This window comes from Anarhichas minor, unplaced genomic scaffold, assembly GCF_050575085.1.
Source record: "Anarhichas minor isolate MPS153535 unplaced genomic scaffold, ASM5057508v1 ptg000014l, whole genome shotgun sequence".
Taxonomy (NCBI): Eukaryota; Metazoa; Chordata; class Actinopteri; order Perciformes; family Anarhichadidae; genus Anarhichas; species Anarhichas minor.
Genome location: NW_027466460.1, coordinates 1,151,581 through 1,171,001, shown reverse-complemented (window position 1 = coordinate 1,171,001; position 19,421 = coordinate 1,151,581). Strand labels below are relative to the sequence as shown.

The following is a 19,421-nucleotide window of genomic DNA, read 5'->3' as shown; positions in this document are numbered from 1 at the left end:
GATGCACTAAAAGGCACATGGGCGGCCGGCTAGCTATGTGAACAAAGAGAGGAGAAGCTGTGATAGCAACACACAGCTAATATTCAACGACTGTGCCTTCAAAAAATCAATCCGTAAGACTTCAGTCCTGCTTGATTTAGAATTTCTATTGGAGAGCAAAGGAATTGAGATTAGCAATTTCAATTCCATACAAACATGCTATTTTGTGTGAATTGTGTGCATAGTTTTGTGTGTGTAAGGCTATACAATGGAGAAAAACTGTTATACAGCTTTTTCCCCCAGGAATGTCTCCACAGACATCCAGTTCATAATACTGCTAATTTATAAATTGAAACGAGCCGTCAGGATTTCTGTACAATTTTCATAACTTTACAGTCTATTGACCATTCGACAGTTTTAAACATAAACATTATAAATGTGTCCCGGGTTATTTCCAGTCGCAGTGTTTGACAGACATTTTTGAAATTGTTATCAAACTCAGAAAATATTTTTTTCATTATTATTATGTGGTGCCTCATATGTGTTGATGTGTATACAAACATAAATTTAAATTTAAATTTAAAATTGAAATTTAAAATTGAAATATGTATGATCAGCATTATGGTCTTAAATCTTTGTTTCCTTTTATTGATATTTTTATACAATGTCTAATTTTTCAAGTTTGCATGTGACGTACATCAACATTTCTTGATAAAAACATAACGTTTGATACTTTTGATAAAACCCTGACCGGAAGTTTTCATTTTCAGTTGTACTTCCGGGTTAACTGTCATGGCGGCGCACAGATAGAACTGAAAATAGATGCCCTAACCCCTGAAGAGACTAACAAACCCGGAGCAGACTGTTGTCATGAATTTCAAAGATCTGGTGAAGTGGAACAAGAGAGTGTCTGCAGTCTACGCTGTTGGTATCTGGACCATGGTCGGTTCTTACGCATATGTCACATACTCGGGTCGATTTGACACGCCAGGTGAGGTACGATCAACTGTAACCGTGTTATACTGCTGTTTAGTCGGTTATATAAACAGTCCATGTTTAGGAGTCTTGTATTATTGTATTACTAGATGCTGTAAAACGAACCGTACGAGCTAATTCGGTTTGTACTTGTTCAGTTCACTAGTTCACTAGAGTCACAGTGTTCCTAGATCTGTGAACAGACTGTCACTAGAGTCTTCTTGGACTCCACGTTGTTTTACGGTGCGTTAACACAGTAGACATTACGGTAAGAGCGTGTGAGAACTGATTTCAAAATAAGAGCTACGTTCTGGTGAATGTGATGGGCAATTTCACATTCATTCAATAAATCAGTGAATCTCTCATTAAAAATGAAAACATACCGAGGATTTTTTGCGTGTACTGCAGGCTGAATTTAGAAAAAACAGAGTAAAAACAGATCTTAAAGTCTAAATTACAGTCGTCATAAACATACATGAAAGTTGACCCTTAAAATTCTCCATTGCATTTCGCTCATATATGAGATTTTAATGTCAATTTAGAAAATCTGCATCAGAATGTCCTTTTATTATTATCTTAGAGTCACACTGATAGTCTGCTATCATTCTGAAGTGAAATAAATCAGTGACAGGAGGCCGTTCCTTTCTAACATGAAATTAGAGGGGAGATAGCTCATAAGACATTTTAAGGGCTTTCATTTTGAAATTCCACATCAGAATATCTTGATATTATCTAAGTGATACTCTGAGGTGGTCTCCTATTAATCCAAAGTGGATCGAGTTTTTGAATGTGAGGTAAAGTACTAATTTTGAGGTCAGGTTGGTCTTTGGAAATGTATTCTTATTTAAGTCTGACTAATTATTTATATAGTTGGAATTACATTTTCTCTAAAGTACAATTTGCAGGCGGCAGTTATTTACTATTTTATTATTTTTTTGTTATTCAATATTTATTCATTTTGTCTTACTTATTGGTGCATTTTATTTCTTTATGTAATTATTTCTTTATTGATGGACTGATTTATTGAATGAATGTGAAATTGCCTGTCACATTCACCAGAACTTGGCTTTTATTTTGAAGTCAGTGCTGACACACTGATTACACCGTAATGTCCACTGTATACACGGACCGCTAAACAACGTGAGGGTTGGCTTGACCGCAATCTTCTTGGCACGATGCCCTTGACAAACTAACTTCATCATCTTTCTATCATCACTGTGCAGCTTTGCTTTGTTCTCTATTCCAGTGAAAGTCAGTTAGCCTGTTTAGCATTAACGTGAACCCATATCACCATCTATAGTTTAAACTGTGTGGCTGTAATCAGCAGTTAGTGTAGTCTAGTATGAATATAATTTATTCATGTAATGGACTTCGATAATGTGTTCGGGTACTTGACTATTTCAATGTTATGTTGAAATATTGCACTTTTTCCTGCACGTCTCTGACAGCAATAGTTGTTTTGCAGATTAATACTTCAAAGTGCTTCAATAAATTAGTTTCTTACGTTATTTATCTTTATTTTGATTTGTATTTATTGTTTAGTCAAGCTGAGAATGTTTATTACAATAAATAAATAACAATATCAATTGCTCACATTCATTCAGACACGGCTGCCTTTCACAGTTGTTATCCTGTATGTTATTCACTCAACCCAGCTTACATAGAATGATATCAGCTCTAACTGCTCACTCTTTACTTTGACCCTTGAACTTAGTGAAAAAAAGAGAAGAGGTTGAAGAGCCAGAAGATCCAAACAAGGTCGTCCACCAGACGGCTCACTCCAAAACGATCATCGTCTACAGGAAAGACTTTGTCCCGTACAGCACGAGGATCTTCAGCTTCATCCGGTCCTTCAGCGGGGACCCAAAGAGTGGAGATAGTGACAAATGACGATGGACACTGGGCTCGTCAGGAGCACCTTTTTATCATGCACTATGAATGAATAGAATATAAATATACTTTATTTGAATGAATGAATGCTTTTGTGTGAGGATATTCTCTTTATTTGGAAAATAAATTCCAGCGCACTATCCAGGTCTGAGGCAGCTGCCATTGTGTTTGGATGCTAATGGTCTGACCCCCAGATATATTTTATTCTTTATCTGCCAATGATATTCAGTAATGTTACTGTCAGCTCCTGTCCACAATACAACTAATGATGTATAAATAAATGTAATCTCTTCATGATGTAAGAGGCTAATATGAAACTGTCTGAAGGTTGTTGTTTTTATATATATGGATTATTTTTTATAGATCTTGTCATTATCTTGATTGATGACTGAGACGGCAGGTACTAATAACATTAGTGATGTCTAACCCACGACTGAGGCAGCCAAGAGGAATTCATCCATCTTTGTCCTCCAAAAAAAGGCCTATGAGGTGGAAATACATGAGAAGCACCTTAGTTTTTCTGACCCGGTGAAAGCTATATCCATTCATGCAATACCCGATACATCAACGCTGCACTATACTGTAATATTGTAACATTTGTACGGCATTATTGCTCAGATTTGTCATACAGTTGGGCTGTTGTATCAATTTGAAACATTGAGTTATGTCGGGTAAATAAGCTCTCTCATTTGCTTTGTAATTAAAATTCATATTTAGAGGTTGCTGTTATATTCACTAACTTAGTATTTAGAGTCAGATCCTTTACTGACGTGAGTGATAAAATACCACACTGTAAAAAAAAAAACTCCATTACAAGTGAAAGTCCTGCTTTCCATACTTTTACAGAAGTAAATTAACTTAGGAGTAAAACAAACTTAGAGGTCAAAGCACCTGCTATGCAGGAAAATGAGCTTTGTCAGAGTTAACTGTTGTAACATTAATTATTTCTGATGTATTTAAGGCCCAAAGTCATTTGAGCTATTTTAAATACTGTTACACGATGCATCACATGATATGCTCATTATAGGTTTAAAATCCTTTCCTGCAAAGTAACAAGCTGTCAGGTAGCTCGTAATATTCACTCTGAAATCTAGTGGAGTCGCCTACGAGTACAGGGCAGCAGGAAATGAAATAACAAGTAAGGTACAAGTACCTCTGAATTGTATAGTAATCGAGTAAATACACTTAGTTACTTTCCACTTATGCCACGAAGAAGAAGGAACATCTTTGTACCACACACCTCCGGGAAGTGTGATGCGTGTTACGGCCGCTAGAGGGCGACAGCGTCCCGTCCACGGCGGAGGTGTGCGGAAGCTGAGAGAGTGAGCGGCCCGACACGAGCGGAACGATGAGGGTTATCATCCAGAGGGTCACCAAGGCGACCGTGACAGGTAAGGACCTGCGCGAGGCGAGATGCCTTCACCCCTTTGGTAGTGTCGCTAAACCGAGGCTAACAGCGTTCGTTTATTAACGTCGCTGAGCGCGCGCGTTAGCTCACCTAGCTGGGTTAGCATTAGCACTAGCAGCTACGTTAAACGCATGGCTCCAGAGACAGGCAGACCGGGGGGGTTGCCTATCCGGAGGCTTGGCCTGGTGTCCAAGCTCGGAGGAAACCAGCAAAGGATATAGGATGAAATCCCCTGTCTGTCTCCTGTATGTCTCCTGCCTGTCCCCTGTCTGTCCCCTGTCTGTCTCCTGTATGTCCCCTGTCTGTCTCCTGTATGCTCCCTGTCTGTACCGGCTGCTTGTCCCTGAATGAAGACAGTAGCTGCTCATGTCCTCGAACCTTTTCCTGTGTCCCTGCAGTGGGAGAAGAAGAGATCAGTTCCATAGGACGAGGACTGTGCGTGCTGCTGGGAGTGTCGGTGGAGGACACCCAGAAGGATGCAGACTACATGTAAGTGTTTGTGGGAGGGGCCTTCAACACCATAAAGGGCCCTGGCTACAGTTCAAATCATCAGAGGGAACACTCTGTGTTATGTGCAGTACCACTCAGATGAGTTTGGAGTGATGAACTAATGTATTTTCGACTAGAGTTCATAACAAGATATGTCAGTAGAGACAAGTTTTTCTTTCAAGGTCCCATTAAGTACATTTCTTCTTTTATAGCACACGTTTAAAGAGTTAACATCAACCATTTAATGTAAGATGTTTTGTTATTGGTTGATATTTTTATTTCATTGAGTTACACACAACGTTTTTGTTTCGTGTGTTATTGCATTTACATGTTTTACATATATAATAATCACAAACTTCCAGATGGTGGGTCATTCCGAAGCTGATTCAAGTATTTGTAGACTCTAGTATGTTTTAGTAGATGTTCTAGTGTCTTTAGTGTCTTTCACATGTTAGAGCCCAGAAGGGGGGCTCATTACTTCCAAGGCCATGGCCAGTTGAACTCTTCTACTATTCCAGGCAACTATTGGCTTCCATTCATTTCCTCACACACAGTGTTAAAGTCTTTAAATGTGTTAACATTGTGTAATCCAACAACACTGAACATCAGGAGTGCATTTTTTTGTTTTCTGCAGTACAGACTTTAGAAACCAGTCTCATTGCCATGCAACGATGACTAAACATGATGGATTACAATCACACTTAATGTGAGCCAATAAGTGTCTGGAACAAAAGGGAAGGTACATAAACACACCTCAGACTATATCACGCATTAAAAATGATGAGCAAAGATAGAAAGTATCCATGGTTTGTAGTTAAGGAGCTCAAAACGATCAAAAGCAAGCAGAGTGTTAGAACTGAACTACACCGTCTTAGAACTCTGATAGACAATATAGACAACTAAATCCTTGTTGTGAGTGATTACATGTATCGGTCAAGTTCCAAGTAGATTTTCATGTCCTAGCATGAAAAGCAACGATGTGTGGAGGACAGGAGATCGGTCTCCTAACGTGTGCTCTAAAGTCCTAAAGTCTCCGCTCGCATTGACCACATGGATCGGAGGGATCGTCCCAGTTTCCTCACCGCTGATCCTCGTGTGTTTTCAGAGTGCGGAAGATCCTCAACCTGCGGCTGTTTGAGGACGAGAGCGGCCGAGCGTGGACCAAAAGTGTCATGGACCGTGACTTTGAGGTGCTGTGCATCAGCCAGTTCACGCTGCAGTGTGTTCTGAAGGGTAACAAGCCAGACTTTCACTCAGCCATGCCCGCCGAGCTGGCCCAGCCCTTCTACAGCAGCATCCTGGAGAACATGAGGACCAGCTACAAGCCGGAGCTCATTAAAGGTGAGTGAACCCGTCACTCACTGTTTCCTGCTGCTGCTGCTGGACCTCAGAGGAGAGCTGATAACACACTTACTTCTGACAGTGTCCCAGTAAATCCCTACACATTAAACGTCAGCCCGAGGTCAGATTTGATCCACTAAAGTTCGGGAGGAACAACTGAGTGATTAGCCTCTTCGTTGTTTGGGAGGGGAGATCTGCACTCCACCGAGTACACTTCTCTAGTTCTACGACAGTGTGCTAGATTTTGCGATGTCAGAGTTTGAAGTTTCCAAACAGTGTGGAGGTCACAATGAAGCCGGTTTCAACAGAGACCCAGGAGGCTGGAGGACAAGACGGATAAAAAGAAAACTTGTTTCCGAGCTTATTAAAAAGTAAAGTGTTGAGGGTCACCATTATCGCCACCCACTCATATGTTTGGATCGGTGCCCTGCCCCCCTGCTGTTTCATTGCAGTATTCCCATCTCAGTGTAAGGCCTTTGGGGGGGGGGGGGGGGGATTATCACGGCTCTGATGGCGCGGTGGTGACGGTGGCAGTGAATTGGGTCAGCCCACCGGGGAGCGGGTGGGGAGAACACCTCGTCCCAGCAAGGCAGGCATAAGGCTTCCTAATTAGCGCCCCCCCCCCCCCCCTCCAGAGAGGAAATATGATGATGCAGCGCTTTTCCACCGCGGCCCACGGCTTCATTGTGCAGGTGGTGTCATTAATCTCCTGCATCCTGTTTGAAGAAAGGAGAACATTTAAGTTGAAACATCCTGTCCTCCTACAGCCCCTTTGTCTTTGGTCCCCAATGTCTCCAGGGTCCACGTCGTCCTACGTCCTCATGGGACATAGACTGACGATGCCAAACAAACAGCGTGTACTGCCTCTTGACGTTAGGATTGGATTTGGATGCGCTGGTCTACTTAGATTTAGTAAAGTGATGCTAACAGATGAAACCTGGCTTCATCCTACGTCTCTGACGTTTGATTGTTGATGTCTTGTAAAATGTCTGTTTGGTCTTGTGTCTCCAGACGGGAAGTTCGGGGCCTACATGCAGGTCCAAATTCAAAATGACGGCCCTGTTACTGTCGAACTGACGTCACCCACGGGCCCCTCAGACCCCAGACAGGTAAGTTTTTTTGAGGTTTGGACAAAGTGGATTGACGGAACAATTGAACTCAAGGTCCACTTATTAGCTCTCTGCTGGAGCTTTCAACCGTATTCCACAGTCTCGTATAAGTCGATGGCGTTTCCTCAGTTGTCGGGGTTTAATTTACGGCTCAGAATAAAGCTAGTAAAATGAGCTACATACATGGTTACATACAGATTCAGAGTCATTATGTACATTATGTACATTACAAAAATTGACTTGACTTCTCTTTAATAAATCTACCCAACTTAAAATCATTCACAAAGTGTCATTCCTCTTTCCAGGGGCTCATTCTAGTCCTCATTGTGAACCACTAGGTGGGGCTATTCACCCCCCTGTTGTGTGCAGTAACTCTTGCTTCTCATGTTACATGTAGAGCAGTTTTTTTTTTAATGATTTTGTTAAGAAACATGGATTGTGCAAAGACAGAATTGAGGAAATTGTGGTTTATTTCCACTCCCTCTGACCTCTGTTTGATTATTATGTAGCTGTAAATATGAAATGAGATCTGAGCTCAACTGACTTTTAGATCAAGACTGATATGTTATAGTTTCTAAGAAGAAATGTACATCCAACATTTAAAAGCTGCGAGCTACTTTCAGTGGAGAAGAGTTGGGTTTTCGGTTAGATGCTGTCAAATCTAAAGTCCTCTTGCTGGTTTCTCCAATCTCTAAAATAGTCAAACTTTAATGTTTTTTTCCCCTCCAGTTAGTTGTTTCTCTACGCCATGCGAGCCCCAAGAAATGATTGCAGCCATTACTTATGTCCAACATATCTTTGGATTTTTATTGACATGACAAAGTCAAATCTGCCTGAATTATTGGATGGGCTCTGCATTTGATGAGTGAAGAGGGATGGAAAAAGAACTTCAAAAAAATGTTCATGTCTTTTCCAAGATCCATGTCTGCCGTCCAGCTCGTCCGTCTCCTGCTGCGGTGGGACTGATTCCCTGTGAGGCCGTTCATGCAGGTCCCTGCTGTGTTGGGGAGGAGAGGATATTCGTGTTGCTGAAGTGAATAGTCGATTAATAGACGAGTGGATGTCAAATTAAGTTCTGACAACTTATGATGGGCAGGGTTGAGTATTAATCCTCAATACTTTTTTGGTTCAGACCAAAATATGTCCACTTTGATCAGAACGTTTCTGATTTGAGCAACATTTAACTGAGGTAAAGTTCTTAAACTTTATTATATTCCTCATTCGGTACATACGTATGAAATTGAACCTCTGCATTAACCCATCCCTAGCTTATTGGGAGCGGTTAGGGGTTCAGTGTCTTGCTCAGGGACACTTCGGCACGCAACACGTAGCAGCCAAGGATGGAACTGCCAACCGTGTGTTTACCGGGCGACCCTCTCTACCCAGTGAGCCACGGCCACCCATGTTGTGTCAAAACATTATCTTTGGGTTGTCCGTCTGTCCGTCTCTCACATTTTAGACTATAACTGCAGAATTTATATACTATTTATGACAATTTCACACAAATGTCTAAAGTGATGACATTTTAGACAGACATGGATGTAGACGGCAACATTCAACCTTAAGGCGGAAATTCTCGTTTAAAACTAATATTTATTTTAGTATTATTTCAATTAATTGAAAAAGATTGCGGGCTGGTGGTGGCTAACACTGTTGCCTCACAGCATGAGGGGCCCGGGTTCGATTCCCTGGCTAGACGAGCCTTCTGTGTGGAGTCGGCATGTTCTCCCTGTCTCAGTGTGGGTTCTCTCCAGCCCCCCCGTGACCCTGAACAGGATAATAATAACTTTTTAGGATAAGTGGTTAAAGATAATGACGGATGGATGGATGAAAAAGATTGCTTCCCCCCCTTTCGGAAGCCAAAACAATGTGTTTCCATCAACTGGTAACAACATTAGTTTCATTAGTTGCCGACACAAGACTCTCCTCCACTGACCGTGAACTCCAGGGCCAGAGCTTCTTCATATGTTCGATTTCCTTCCCTGTCGTTTTGCTCTCTGAGTAAATGATGCTAAGCTGAATCTTGATAGCTCTCCTAGCATGAGAGCACTCCTTATTATTACCAACGTAGTCAGTAATTGATCTTTTTCACAGCAGGAAAAGCCCATTGGAACTATTTGATGGCAGTGTTCCAGCTATTAATGCAATACAAAGTAGGAATTAATAAGGTTTGATGATAACACTTTGGATTCACTCCACATTGCTCCTCTTGTAACTCAGTTTGGGATGGACTGTATTGATAATACTGAAAATGTATTTCTTTGTGGTAAATTGAGTTATTATTATTCTTAAATAATTAAAACCCAACTACAATAACTTGTAAATGTCCCTGCTGTCGGACTACTAAAGGATTATGTTAATGGTTAATAATGGTTAGTTTCACCTCTACATCTCTTTCACCACTGTATACACCTCTCTCAGCCTCTTATTCCACAAGACGTTCATATATCCGTCCTCCTGAATGGATTCTGGTCACTTCTGTGGAACCCGGCCAGCGTCCTCATGCTTTGGCTTCAGGCCGGCTTTGGCCGCCCTCCCCTCGGTGGCCTTGACTCGCTAGCCCAAAGGGAGGGATATTAAGCAGTCCTCAGAATTTAAATCTTGTCTGTTTGGGAATTCTTGCTGTGAAGGCCGACGAGCCAAAGCTGAGGCTGAACATGAGGGATAAAAGGCCAGCCAACAGGCTAAACTTGGCACGGGGGGGAAATGAAGCAATGGCCAACAGACACTGTTCCATTCTTTCCATGAATCAGGGATTTAGTCCTCTGCAGGGTCAAGCGGCCAGCAAACAATGGTGTTATCCAGAGCAATGGAAATCGTGCCGTTTGGATGTTGCATTTGGGATGCTGAACGACTGGGGTCCATAGCAGAGGGGTCCTTTTCTGAAGGTTGATCACCTGACTGTTTGTGCATTTGGTTTTGGGGCTCTGGGCTGAAACCCAACACACACAGAAAGGATGGACTGTTTGATCATGTAAGGTCAGGTTCCTATCTAGTTGGGATTCAGAGTTTTGGGGTTTGTAGCTTTAAAGGAAATGATAATTCAGCCAGCACCACTTTAAGCCTGCCCTTCCATGTGCTTATGTAAAAAGCCTAAGGGGACAGCAGCTGCAAAGACCCCCAAGGATACAGAACGGAGCCGTCATCAGTGACAACAGAAGTGACATTGGTTAAGTCAGACACAGCAGGAGGGGTGGAGGCGTGTTGTAAGCGGCCTGCAGAGGAAGCAGCAAGGGTAGCAGGCTGAAGCAGCTTAAATAGGGGTCCTGTATGAGAATTTGTCAATAGGATGCGTAGAAGGGAACCAGCTGATCCATCAGCTGATGTAGCACAAACATCTTCAGTACAACCGTACCATTTCAAACTCTTCTGCATAAACTTGGATTATTCTGCATGAGTTGTGTGAGATTTTGTAAAGAGACGTTTGCATGTAGTTTTGAACGTGGCCCCCATTTACTTTAAATCGTCAAGACCAATCGTCAGTAGGCCTGGTTTGATACCACAGCGTGTTAATGGGTTCAAATGGGAATAACACTGATTTCTTTGGGTCCTCTTTGAATAATGTAATGTCTTATGCAGTGCTTTGGATTTTCAAGATGACATTTAGTACATAAATATTTCCCAGCCGCCATTAAAGTTTTAGCACCTGTGTTTACAGGCCCCTTTTTCAGATGGAGGCTGGCATACTGTTGTGGTGTTTCATGGGCCGTGAAGAACACAATGAGGAAAGGAGGAGCTCTTTGACTGGAGTACTGGCTACCGAGTGGCACTGTGAACTGTTATTTTGGAGTGTGTGCGATGCTGGGCATGTAGTCACAACAATAGACCCGTTGAAGTGAGCATATGACGACCCAGAGCAGCTCTTTGTGAGGAGAGAGTAGAAGCGGTTGTACTTCCACAAAGACAAGTCAGATGTGGAGTGCTGGTCTGTGCCGCTGACGTGTTTCTCCGTCTTTGTTTAAGTAATTTCACTAATTCTCATGCACCTTTGGGTGAATACTGAACATGCTGCAAAGGTCATGATCTGCAAGTCACGATGCAGCACGTTCATGATGTGAGCCACCAGGAACCCCAGACGGATAAGATCTCAGTTCCAGTTCAGCCAAAGCGGATGTATTTCTACAACTTAACTTCACACAACGTTTCTTTTGATATCTTAAGAAAGGTTACTCCTCATTTTCGTCTTTAAAGGGAACTACTTATTTAGGTTTATATATATACATATATTTATATTTATATCAACTTGACTTCTTCTGTTTTGTAGGGAATCCTAATATTCTGTGTAATTTAAATAGTAGACACTAGATTGTTAGCTATAAGTCTCATGTTGTGCAATCTGCAAATGTTAAATATTTTCATATACATTTATATATTATTACAAACTATCGGAACGTATTCTGCAAACTACAAGTAGCCTACAAATAGGATCTAACTATTTCTCACATCCTGTCTGTATGCCGTGTGTCTGCGTGCCGTGTGTCTGCGTGCCGTGTGTCTGCGTGCCATGTGTCTGCGTGCCGTGTGTCTGTATGCAGTGGGTTAGTATGTGATTCAAACACAGCCTCACACTGGATCAAGCTTCTCCAGAGCTACAAGACTCTATACAGTGCCTCTTTAAAATGAGATTGGTATTTTTCTGGGTTTAAATGAATGCTATGTATTATCATGAGCGGGACATGGACATCAAACATTTTGTCTTACCGTTCTCATATTCTCTTTCACTGTCACTAATTGAAGTAATGTAATAACAACAAAGTAAATGAATAAGTCTGGTATAATAATAAAATGTATATGAATAATTGGTGGTAAAAGCAAATGGTGATGCGCGTTGCATGCAGTGAAGTTACTTGGCAGAAAATATTTTGGGCTATGATCTAGAAAAATCTATACAAGCGCACTGCTCAGAATTATTGCTTGTTTGTAGGCTCATTATTTTGCAATGTGAAACACACAGAACACACACAACTTCAAAGTTCAGGCATGTTCTCTGGGGGGGAAAGTATTTGAGGCGATTGAATGTAACTCCTTTTCCTCTTCAGACACACCTAAATGTTCTTAGGGACAATTTTAGGGCATGTGTGATTGTACATGTTAAGGGCTCATGAATTGAACTGCAAGATGACAGTTATTATAATTTTGTTTTTTACAAATCAAGCTTTCCTGTTTCTTGTTCCCTCAGCTGTCAAAGCAGGAGAAGCAGCACCAGAGGAAAGAGAAGACGCGCTCCAAGGGCCCCTCAGAGTCGAGCAGGGAAAAAGGCGCCGTGCGTTCCCGACAGGACCCCAATGCCAGCAGTGGGGCCGACGGTGATGTGTCATCAGAAAGGGAGACCTAGGTAAGCAGGGTGAGGGAGGCGTACACATATAATACATGCAGAAACACACACCAGGTGTCTGCAGGTGTTAGAGTTATTTGAGGTCTGAAATCATTCACCATGTTATTATACAGGATCATCTCTTAAAGGTATAATGTGCATATTCTCTCCCATGAGTTGTATGTACTTTCATTATCTCAAACGTTTCAACAATGTTCAATCCCAGAGAAATCTGCATTGACATTATCAAATCTGTTCTCATTCACCTTTTAAAGCAAAAGAGGAAAATAACACGCGTTATTATGACCCTAAATGTTTGATTACAGTATGATTAACACCTTTCATTTATAGATGTAGAGTTATATTGATTCATTATAAGTAGTCTGTTTTAGCTCAGTTCAATGGCAGATGTTTTAATGGACCAGTTCGACTGAAATTTGCAGAAACCCTGACACACAAGACAAGTTACAGCTGTGCCTTATCGTGAGAAATTAAAGTTGTTTTTTTTTAATGTCTTTCACACTGTAAACAAAAATGGTTCGCTCACATTTTTGAGTTGCAAAGGATCGGCACATTTCCGTAAACTTTCTCGCTTTTTTAACAGTGAACTTATTGGGGGGGAAATACACAAACAAAGTAGTGCTGGGCAACGATTACAATTTTTAATGGCGATTAATCGCATGATTTTTCTGCGATTAATCGCATTGTTATGCGCAAAATTCAATAATGAATTCAAAAGTAGTGTATTGTGCACTTTTATTTTAAAAGTACTGCTATATGAACAAAAGTGCAATAACATTTGGTTTGCAAACACTTTAAACTTTTATTTTTAACAGCAGTATTCCCTTTACACAGCAGCAGTTATAATACAGTTATAATGATTCTGATAATAGATATTCAGCCAGTGTTCACAACTTTATCTTCATGTGTGTAAGAGATGCAATTTGAAATATACACCTTGAAAACTGCAAACCTATCAATGTCATGTTTTTTTCTTTTTTTTTTATGTTTGTTAAATTCTCAGTAGCGATATCTAAATGATATGCTTATTATACATATTCGAAACAAAAACACTTTAAAAACTCTAAAAAAATTATTTAAATTAATCATTTCTTTTTTTCTTTTTTTGGTGTTTTGGTCAGACACATGCAACGCTGAGTACCTTGTAATATGTGTGGTATTTGGTATAAATATACGTTGGTACATACAGGGTGATAAGAAGCTGTACGTGGAGGCACTTAGGACCCAGGGGAATGTAGGTGAAGGAAACAGGAAGAGACGGAAGTAACGCCACACAAACACTGCAGAATTATCGAGTCCCCTGTTGATGCCCTTTCCAGGATGCCACCCAGGGAGAGGAACAACAATGTTTTTCCGGCTTATTCATATAGGGTCAGAGAATCGCTCTGCCCATCCCCTGAGACCACTTTGCCTTAGGAGACCCTACCAGGAGCTATTGCCCCCGACAACACAGGTCCTAGGATCACTGGGGCACACAAACCTCTCGGCCATGTTAAGGTGGCAATTCATTGGAGGGGTAGGCCTGTCTTAGTTGCCGGAGCAGTCATTTTATTCACAAATATTCCTGTTTTCCTGAATATTCCCAGATCTTCTCAACCCTACTCCCATTTATTTCAATAGTATATTCTGTCAAGGACAATATGTCAGTTTTAAATGTGCAGTGAGAAGAGAAAAGCAGTGTCGTTCACATTCACCTCAGCATCTCTGTTTTTCACCTCTCCTTTTCCTGCCTGCTCTCTTTCATATTGTTGACGTTGCAGTGAAACTCAGCAAACAGATCTGTTTGTGTCTCATTCTCTGGCTCATATAGTGGGGATGAGGAGGGCTTTGGGTTGCTCCTATTTGCCTTCCGTATTTGTTTACTAGTGCAAAAACAGAGGAGGAGGATAAAGAGCACTGAGTCATCTCTCTCCGTGTCCCTGCTGCTGTGGCACCTCTCTGGCCGATAAGCAGTCTGGCACTGCAACCCAACTGTGACAGTGACGGTCCTACTTCCTGTTCCGCTGTTCACACCAGTGGGAACATCTTAAAGTGCACCATTGAAGTGTGTTGCATTCATTTTGACGTATTTGGTAGAGTTTTATCCGTTCTATAAGGCCTCCATAAACACACACGTCCTGTCCCATGTGGGACCTTGTAAAAGCGTACTTTATACTCGCCGTGGTGACGCCGGTTCCAGGCGGGCGCGCCACAAAATGGAGTAATCCCTGCCGACGCGTGGGGCACGAAAGCTCCGCAAGTGGTCGTGGCCGCCTGGTTGTGCACCTCCTGAATTTATTTGTAATTTGGCGCCGGCTACGATCACGTGACTGTCACAAATAGTTGAATGATAAAAGCACTGAATACACGTCTGGGGATTATACAAAGAAGGTCAGCACGTTTTTAAATGCTTTAGAAACAGGAGGTCTTACAAATCGACATCTGAGTAAATATTTCAAATCAAGTAGTTTACAGGATACTCAACCTTTTGTTTCTTCATAATATATTTAATACTTGACTTGTTTGTTGAAAGGCAATAAAGTAGTTTATGCCTGTTCCAGCTACAGTCTACATGTATACCTCTGGATTACACTCATTGTCTTTTTGATTCTTCACAGTTCATTTTGTTTGTACGCCCTCTGGTGTTAATAATAATGGAACGAACAGCGCAGGGAGTAGAAACGCCTCCGTTCATGCTCCAGGTCACGCTCCGCCTGCGGAGTACAAACAAAGCTCAAGCCCGTAGTCTCATCTTCTTCTGCAGGGGGCCCATGCACTTTAATCCCCAAGTGCATGTTGGGTAAGACATGGAGGCTTCAGCGCCTCGTTACATAAGGCCTTTTAGTCTGACAGAGAGCCAGATCGAGGGAGACGGGAGAAAGAGGGGGAAATGAGAAAGAAGCTAAAAGACTAAAGTCTGAGTTGTCCAGAGAGTTCTTTGGTTTTTCATCTCGCACACAGCACTTCTGGAAATGTGTGCGCTATGGTGGAAGAGGGACGTTTGGATGTCGGAGAGATGTCAGACAAGGGGCTTGCTTGCTTGCCTCTGTCGCTGCATATTTTAAAGAGAGAACTGGTTTGCTTGGCCTGACTTGAACATGAGCAGCGTTGGCTTTCCTCTCAGTGACTCATCTGTGACAGTCCTCCGTTACCTGCTCTGGTCTTCCTTCCTTGCTGCCTACAATGTTCTGATGTTGATATGAACATCTTACATGAATGTGTCAGCTGTTGGCCACATTGTCAATTGCAAAACTGTCACATATATATTCAGAGAGTATATTTTTCAATTTTCATATGTCTGCTTTCACAATGTTATGCCTTTTTTAATTTATTAACCCTTACAGTCACATTTTTCATCTGTAAAACTTTGATGATAAACAATAAAAAAGTAATGTGAAAGTCGTCACTCGTAGAGAATTATCACCAGACGTTGCACTTCCCCTCAGCTATGGGAACTGTTTGAGCATCTTTCAGCCAATAGCTTTTGGTTTTCTGGCCCACAAGTTTGCTCACAGAAACAGAAGAAATAGAGAGTGAATACCGGACTGAAAGAACGCTGCCCCCTATCTGCTGGATGCGGAATACATGTGCTACTGTAACTGTTTGCTAACATGTTCGTCTTTACGTGTAAAGGTGAAGATATGTTGATAACGTGTTACTGTCACTGTTAACACAGCCTGAAAGGCAGACTGTTACACTCATGTCTTACACATGAAATTCATTTTAATGTTTAGCCCTCTTATTTTTTGTGTGTTTAACAATATTCTACAGAAGCAATAAAAAGTGTCCTTTTTCATTCAAATATACTCAAGAGTTTAGCTGCGACCGCCTCGCTTGGTCTGCTATGACCATAAGGTTATTGTGGCTCATGTTAGCAACCTTAATACTTATTATTGATTAATGATCGTACAAATGAGAAGAGCCAGAGACCAACAATGATTCTGTTCTCTCTCTCTGGTGCAGATCTCAAACCCGGGGACGTAGCCGTGAGCCCAGTTCCCTCAGGAAGGCCTCAATCCTCAGTGACTGACACCTGATGGTGGACCGTCCTCCTTTTTCAGATTCTCCCTGTCTGTCTCACTCTCTCTCATGGGACTGTCCTTGAAGCATAACTCAGATCCAAGTCCTTGGCTTACACGAGGACAGTGATATCAGTATATCAAAACGTCAGTGACACCTTGCTTTGTGTGTAACGTCTGTCATTAAAGGTTATTGTACCTGTATGAAAAGGCTATGTTTTGAGGCCCAACTACTCCAGAACACAGGTGCTCTGTAAAAGAAATGTATGTTTTATAGCTAGACAGCATCGCAACAAAACACAAGGCCTCGGACTCTGACCGACCACCCACATCAACTCTCTAGCTCATGCTTTCTAGAATATTGGCAATATGTTAAGAATGATCTTTAGAGTGCAGGAACTCGCTGTGATTTCAGTTGGACCTCAAAATAAAAGACTGATCTGAATGTCTCTTATATATATATATATGATGAAAGCCTCACTTTTACAGTGCTTGTGCACAAGGGAACATTACTGATGATGTGTTCTGGGCCCAACTGTCCCAAAATTCTACAACCTAAACCACACCAAGGTACACCCCACACAAGCCGGGAAACCCCCCACTTGTCGATTGTCAACCACTCAAAACGAGGTTAATTTCCTGGAAGTGCTCACCACCTTGGCACAAAGGACAGACAAACATCATGTCCTGTGTTTTTTGATTCTGTTTGTGTATCTGGAGAGCCTACCAACCCACAAGCTGGTAAAGACGATGACCCAGTCAGTTTGTGGTGGGCTGCCTGCATCGGAAATCATGTGATTCAACAAGCCAATCGGATTCAGCTCCCCTTCCTGTGGCACATGCAGGCTCATTAGAATATACCGGCCACAGCTTGGCTGTGGTGGAATAGTATTTTTTTGCTTAGGAAGGCTCCTCACTGAGTGAAATGATCTGAAGTGTCCGTCATGATAACAGCTGTTAGAATTCTCTAAATGCTAAGGAAAGGTGCTTCAATGCTTCCTTTATCAGCTTCCTTTATTAGCATAGGATACACTGGACCTTCCTTTACAGAAGGAAAGTAGTTAATTCGGCCCCCCAATTCCTTGCGGCGGCAACATTTAAAGTGACGCACCATTCGGCCGTCCATGAAAACAAACGATATGTTTATCTTACACAAGTTTAATAATTATACTTATATAGTCATAAAGCAATGGGATTCATGTTGATGAATATGAACAGACAGGGACAATCCTTACAGTTCATTTCTATGTATTTATTTACTTCAAACATGTAACAAATAAGTTCAAAAAATAGAATATAAAATGTACAGTAACTATAGCAAACTGTCAATGAACAAATTTTCATTCTCAATAACAAGAAGCATCCTTAAAAGATATATATAAATGATAGATTATTAAATCTACATCATTGCACAGAGGATATATTGATATTGAACAGTTTCATTGAATGAGTGAATTGTTTCTACTGAAGCGTGTTGATTGTTGTGTGACAGCAGCAGGAAGGAAGGAGCTCTAGTTTCTCTCCACACCACGAGTGAAGCAGCCTCTCACTGAAGAAGCTCTTCATAAGCTCTTCATTTTGACTGCAGTCCATTTATCGTCTAGGATGGAGTAACTTGGGCTCAGTGACGACGAGTCAGTTTGTCTCAATGACGTGTACTCTGTGATGAGGGGCCAGCGGTGCTTCAGCATCATTGAACACTGGCAGCATAAATACAGAGACTATTTATTCATGTTTTTGGTTATTACACTGTCCTGCCGTCACTGGGCGGATCTGAATGCACATTTTATTTCCACTTTACAAAGACATCATTAGTGATCCATGCTGTGCTTTGCTTTATTCCACTCTGCTTTGTGTGATGCAAGAGCAGAGATGCTTGTCCTTGTTTCTCTTTTCAGCACCACCACCTGGCCCGTCTATTCTGTCCCAACTTTTTATTTTTATTTTAGTTCAGTGAGCTATTCCTGGCCGACCATGCTGTATCCCTGCACACCCTTTTTCTCTGTCCCTCCAGTGGTGCTGAGCTGAGGTCTCTCCATGTTGTGGCGGAGAGGAGCTGCTGCATGGTGGACATAACCCAAATATGTCTGCTCTCTGCTAGCCTTAGTGCTGCTTCAAAGTTGGCTAGAACTGCAGCTTGTGCTCTGCAATGACTGCATTGTGATCCCAATGCCAGACAGGCTTAACAGCACAGAGGAGGAAGTAGACTGTGAGGGCCTCGGATTATCGATGTACTGTACCACATCTGAGGTAGCGGCTGTAACGGGGCGAGAACAGGGGAGTGTGAGCAGAGCAGATGTTCAAGGTTTGTCTCTGCAGTCACCTGTGTTTGTGTGCTGGGTGGACACCCTGAGCCGCGGGGCGGGGCAGTCAGACATGGGAAAGTGGGTTAAATTCCAGGCATTCTCTTCCATCTGAAGCCACACTGTTTCTGGTTTGTCTTCTCTCCAACTTATCTTACATCTTGTGCGTGTGTGAGAGTCCTTTGCCAAGCCCACTGGCTATGGAAAAACAATTTAACTGGATTTAATTTGTTGCCCCCCCCCCCCCTTCCTCTTCCCTCCTTCCTCCTACTTTGTGTGCCTCTGAGAGGTTGGGAATTCATCTCGCTTGGTAACTCCATGCCCAGTCTGAGCTCCCTTTGCAACTCGGACAGGCCAGGTTTCATGGCAGCTTTAAGATCACCAATCACGGGGAGGGGTTGCCATGAGGGATGCTCATAGTGTGTTTATCTTAATTGGAAACTAACTGTATTTGGACACATACATGTGGATTATTTATCTTAAAACATGTTGGGTAACTCTTTCTTGCTTTCCCTTCCTCTTTCTTGTCTTTTATTCTATCGTTCTAAGCTCCATGCTCCGAAGGGTTAAAACACAAAGAAACCATGTTGCCTA

At 41.9% G+C, this 19,421-nt stretch overlaps 2 protein-coding genes across 2 annotated transcripts; both read left to right on the top strand.

The window, feature by feature from the left end:
• The first annotated feature begins 753 nt into the window (after positions 1-753).
• On the top strand, positions 754-3,161 carry LOC142949413 (small integral membrane protein 26-like). Its single transcript, XM_076091040.1, has 2 exons — positions 754-970; positions 2,669-3,161. The coding sequence occupies exons 1-2, from the start codon at positions 850-852 to the stop codon at positions 2,842-2,844; spliced, it is 297 nt and encodes a 98-aa protein (XP_075947155.1). The 5' UTR covers positions 754-849; the 3' UTR covers positions 2,845-3,161.
• A 964-nt stretch (positions 3,162-4,125) lies between these two features.
• Positions 4,126-16,560, top strand: dtd1 (D-aminoacyl-tRNA deacylase 1). The gene is made up of 6 exons (XM_076091039.1): positions 4,126-4,235; positions 4,651-4,741; positions 5,847-6,082; positions 7,094-7,191; positions 12,371-12,526; positions 16,469-16,560. The coding sequence occupies exons 1-5, from the start codon at positions 4,193-4,195 to the stop codon at positions 12,524-12,526; spliced, it is 624 nt and encodes a 207-aa protein (XP_075947154.1). The 5' UTR covers positions 4,126-4,192; the 3' UTR covers positions 16,469-16,560.
• Positions 16,561-19,421: the final 2,861 nt, after the last annotated feature.